The following is a 4,614-nucleotide window of genomic DNA, read 5'->3' on the forward strand; positions in this document are numbered from 1 at the left end:
GGCTGGCTTTGCTATGGGATTTTTCTATTTCTACTTTCGAGATCCTGGAAAAGAAATTAGCTGGAAACACTTTGTGCAGTATTACTTGGCCCGAGGTTTGGTGAGGGAATTTTTATCCCTACGGAGAGGGGAGGATCCTATGAGGGTGTGTCCCACGTGCGCTGCTCTCCAGGATCAGACGTGATGCAGTTTTGCTTTTCCCAGTGGTATCCCCAGTGGGCAGTGGCACCTTGTCTTGTGGGGAGGAGGCTCCTTTACACTGTCTTGGCCAAAGACCATCTGTGTTATCTTTGGCTTCTGACTCTTCTTTGCACCCCTTTCTTTCATCAGTCATGTCTCTGACTCAGCTTTTTTTCCCTTTGTACACAAAGCTGCATAGATGATGTGGTGCTCTTCAGGAGATTTGTGCTCAGAAGGGGTGGTGGTGGTGTTCTCCCCCCCTGGAGAAGTGCAGAAGAGAGGGCGCTCAGACCTTCTGTGTGGGGTTCTCCCCTGTGGAGATGTGCAGAAGTAGGGGTGCTCAGACTCTCCGTCTAGGGTTCTGTCCCATGGAAATGTGATCCTGTATGGGGTTCATCCCCAATGGAGATGTGCAGAAGTGAGGTTGCTTAGATTCTCTGTGGGGTTGCTTGGACCTGTGTGGTGTTTCCCCCTGTGGAACTCTGTAGAAGGGAGGGTGCTCAGAAGAGGGCTGGTACTCAGGTTTTCATTGGGAGTCTCCTCTCCTTTCCCAGGAGCTACTCAAATGTGTCAGCTCCTTGGTGGTCTTGCAGAGATGAATTTAGAATTCGAGCAGCTTCTTATTGGCTCTGTCCCTGGGAGAGTGGTTCTTTTCCCATTGGGCTCCGTTTTGTGGCTGAGGCCTTGTCTCCTGGTGCTAGACCCAGGACTGGAAAAATAAAAACAGACCTGAAAAAGGAGTAAAAATGCTGCAGACTGCACCATCCTTTGCCAGCAGTGTTGGCATTTAGAGCCCCAGCCTTGGTGCATAACTGCACACTGTATATCCTTAGCTCTTTGACCACAGGGCCGTCGCTGAATCAGAAGAATCATGAGCAGGAGGCCCCTAGGAGCGTCTCAGGCAAGCTGTGCTGACACTCTTGTCTCACCAGCCCGAAAACTCCCTGTGGTTTTCTCTCTGGTGTGTGTGTCACAGGCATCAGCTGATTACAAGTGTCCTGAGCTCACGTTGGGTGGGATCCACTTGTAGGGCACTTGTGACTTCACACTCCCTGTGTAATCCTCCCTTTGCCTTGGATCTAAACACTGTAGCTAATGTTACCCTTCTCGTGCATAATCAAATGGCCCAAACTCTTGGGCTCCCTTCCAGTGAGTTAATGGCATGGTACTGAGCACCGGCCTCCTCGTTGTGATGGTCCTGGACGTGACATAAGGTGTGGCCAGGTACTGAGCATTGGCCTGGATGTGAGGTGCTGAAAGATGTGGCTTGGATGTAGAGTTGACACCATGGGAATTCTAGCAGCATTTTCCGGCACTATAGGTGGTAGGCAGTGTTTTCTCCTGCTCTGTGTCCAGGACCGCCAGACCGCCTTCTCATTGTCTCTGCTGTTATGGTTGTGCTTCTCTGTAGGTAGACCGTCTGGAAGTTGTGAACAAGCAATATGTGCGAGTAATTCCTTCCCAAGGGACATCAGCAGAGGTGAGCTCCCAGGGTTTGCTTTATCTCTTGGTATAAAGTGTAGTTTTCTGCTTATGTTTTCAATAAAACACCTACCTACTTTTTTACCAGAGCCCCTGTTTTGGAGATAACCAAGTCCAGGGCTGGGGCTAAGTTCTGTGGTTCCCGCTGGGCTGAGTGGTTTGGACTGGGCTGTGTAGTTCCCTCTGGACAGTGTGGTTCGGACTGGGCTGTGTGGTTTAATCTAGGGTAATGCTGGACTGATTAGTTGGGACTGAGCTGTGTGGTTCAGTCTAGGCTGAGGTAGGGCTGAGTGGTTTGGGCTGAGCTGTGTGGCTCAGAATGTGCTGATGCTGGGCTGAGTGGTTCAGGACTGGGCTCTGTGGTTCTGGCGGGGCTGGGGCTGAGCTGGGCTGAGTAGTTTGGAATGGGCGGTATGGTTCCAGTTGGACTGGGCTGGGGCTGGGCTGAGCTGAGTGGTTCAGGCTGGGCTGGGGCTGAGCTGAGTAGTTTGGAATAGGCTTTGTGGTTCTGGCTGGGCTGAGCTGAGGCTCTACTGAGTGGGTTGGGTCAGGCAGGGCTTGGGGGACTTTGTTCTCAAAAAGGAATTTGCAGATGTGAACTGTGCCTTTTGTTCTTTGGCTTGGTCTTCTCCGTATCTCTATAGAAACTCGTCTGGTTCAGTATTGGTAGCGTTGACACCTTTGAGCGAAATCTTGAATCTGCACAGTGGGAACTGGGCATCGAGTCTGCCAACCAGGTGGCTGTTGTCTACACAACTGAGAGTGACGGGTGAGTCACAGGTGTGGACGGCACAAGCCTGCAGCAGCAATCCACTGTAAATGCGTTAGCTCTGATTTTGTGGAGCAGAGAAGGAAGTGAAGGTCCTTGGAAAGCAACCTTAGAACAGCCTGGTGGGAAGATCACATGGTCTAGCTATGACCAGATGTCCTGGACACCCCCTCCCTCCAGGCTGAAGCCTCTCCTGAGGTCCAGTCAGGCAGCCCCCTGGGTAGCCCCTGGATAAAGCCTGGTTTCGTTGGGCAGACAGGTGAGGGTGTGAATTTGGAAATATTTTGGAAAAGAAACTTGTCTTTTGTGCAGCAGAACAGCTGCTGAAATTTGCTGAAGACACATTTTGGCTTGTGCCAGAGTGCAGTGTGACGTTCGTTTTCTTATGTTTTCAGCTCTTTCCTGCGAAGCCTGGTACCCACCCTGATCCTCGCTGGGATCCTTCTGTATGCTCTGCGGAGGGGGCCAATGAGAGCTGGGCGCGGAGGGCGCGGAGGGGGCATCTTCAGTACGGGAGAGACGACAGCAAGGGTTTTGAAGAACAGTGTGAATGTGTGCTTTGCTGATGTAGCTGGCTGTGAAGAGGCAAAGTTGGAGATTATGGAGTTTGTGAATTTTCTGAAGAACCCCAAGCAGTATCAAGACTTAGGAGCTAAAATTCCAAAGGTACCGTACTGGCTCCAGAGAGGGCTGTGTTGTGTGCTGTCCAGTGTGGGACGTCGTGTGTCTTTTGTCAGCTGCGCCAGAATGTGCACATGGCTGAGTGGAAAGGGACACGAGAACCTGTCAAGTAATGTGCCTGAGACCACAGTATGCTAGTGTTTAGTGTGACACTGGGTGTGAGAGGACTGACCCCAGACACCCTCTGTACGTGTCCCCTTTGTGTTTGCCTGAGAACTGGGGTGCAGACGATGCCACCTCTTCCCGGGGCTTTGGCTAGCTTGTCCTGAACAGCTTAGTGCCCCAGCACTTCAGATCTGGGTGACAGTCTGAGGCCACTGTTAAGCAGAATTCCTCTCAGGCGCTTGCCTGTTAAAGGAATGCGTGGGCTCAGAGTGTGCTGTGAATCCCTGTCATGCCCTCCTGAGTGTGAGTGATGTTGATACCCTACAGGGAGCCTCACCACGAATCGTTCCTATAGGGCATGTGGCTCTTCTACCCAGGGACATGATCAGCTGCCTTCTAGAACAGTCTGCACTGGCAGGGTAATGCATGAGCCAAGAGTGCTGGGCGCAGCTGCCTCTGTCATAGCTCGAGGCACCAGCACTGTCTGCCTGGTCAGTTGGGAGGGTCGGGATCAGTGAGTGGTTCTGCATGAACACCTTGGCGTGTTTGTTTTGTTGTCAGAGACTATTGAAAAGGGCAAATGCTGACTGGAGTAGACGAGACCTCTCCTTTTCCAAATTGTATTGTGTTTTCAGGCATAATAATGTGTACTATGACAGCTGAGGTCTATTGCACGAACAGAGAGTGACTTTAAACCTTAACGCCCTCATCCAGAATGAAGTAGTCACAGGTGAGGATGGGAACAAATATGAGCCTGTCTGAGCCTCTGGAGTAAGGCTTTGGGAGCATTGTGCTAGAGTGTAGAGAGCCAGTGTCACAATTTGATGAATCTGACAGTTGTGACTTAAATAAGCACTTTGCCCTTTGGTTTAGCATGCTGCTCTAAGAATTCCCCTATAGAGCTACACGCCCACCGATGGGGGTCAGCATCCATACCCTGCCTGAACCAGTGATCCTACAAGCAGGAGGGCCTGAAGGAATGTCCACTGTGTTCACATAGCCTCGAGGCAGCCTGATTGTTTTGTGTGGTTGGTTTTTGTTCAGTTTTTTTATCTTCTTTATTTATTGTCCAGCTTTCATAAATACTGAAAATACCATGGCTTGGGTCAGACATAGCTTAATCCTCAAAGTGATACTTTTGCTTTTTTTTTTGGTAGATTTTAATGAAAGTTTATAAAGAACTTGGATTTCCATGCGTTCATTGCTGCAGAGGTGGCCCGTTTGAGAACACAGACACCTAGAAACTTAGGGGATGCATGGTGTTTGCTCCATATTTGTGAGGACTCAGTGGCTTCTCGTTCTAGGGAGCTATGCTCACAGGCCCCCCTGGCACTGGGAAGACCCTCTTGGCCAAGGCAACCGCAGGGGAAGCCAGTGTGCCCTTCATCACCGTGAAC

General features: G+C 50.7%; 1 protein-coding gene across 1 annotated transcript in view; it reads left to right on the forward strand.

Annotated features, from left to right (window-relative positions):
• Positions 1 to 4,614, forward strand: part of LOC102858492 (AFG3-like protein 1-like) — a 14,216-nt gene that overhangs the window by 5,199 nt on the left and 4,403 nt on the right. Inside the window, exons 3-7 of the mRNA XM_006902870.1 lie at positions 4 to 100; positions 1,592 to 1,660; positions 2,307 to 2,431; positions 2,827 to 3,097; positions 4,522 to 4,608. Coding sequence (XP_006902932.1) covers positions 4 to 100; positions 1,592 to 1,660; positions 2,307 to 2,431; positions 2,827 to 3,097; positions 4,522 to 4,608 — 649 coding nt within the window. The remainder of the gene's footprint in view (positions 1 to 3; positions 101 to 1,591; positions 1,661 to 2,306; positions 2,432 to 2,826; positions 3,098 to 4,521; positions 4,609 to 4,614) is intronic.

This window comes from Elephantulus edwardii, unplaced genomic scaffold (assembly GCF_000299155.1).
Source record: "Elephantulus edwardii isolate Elephantulus edwardi_28Jun2011 unplaced genomic scaffold, EleEdw1.0 scaffold00463, whole genome shotgun sequence".
Classification (NCBI taxonomy): domain Eukaryota; kingdom Metazoa; phylum Chordata; class Mammalia; order Macroscelidea; family Macroscelididae; genus Elephantulus; species Elephantulus edwardii.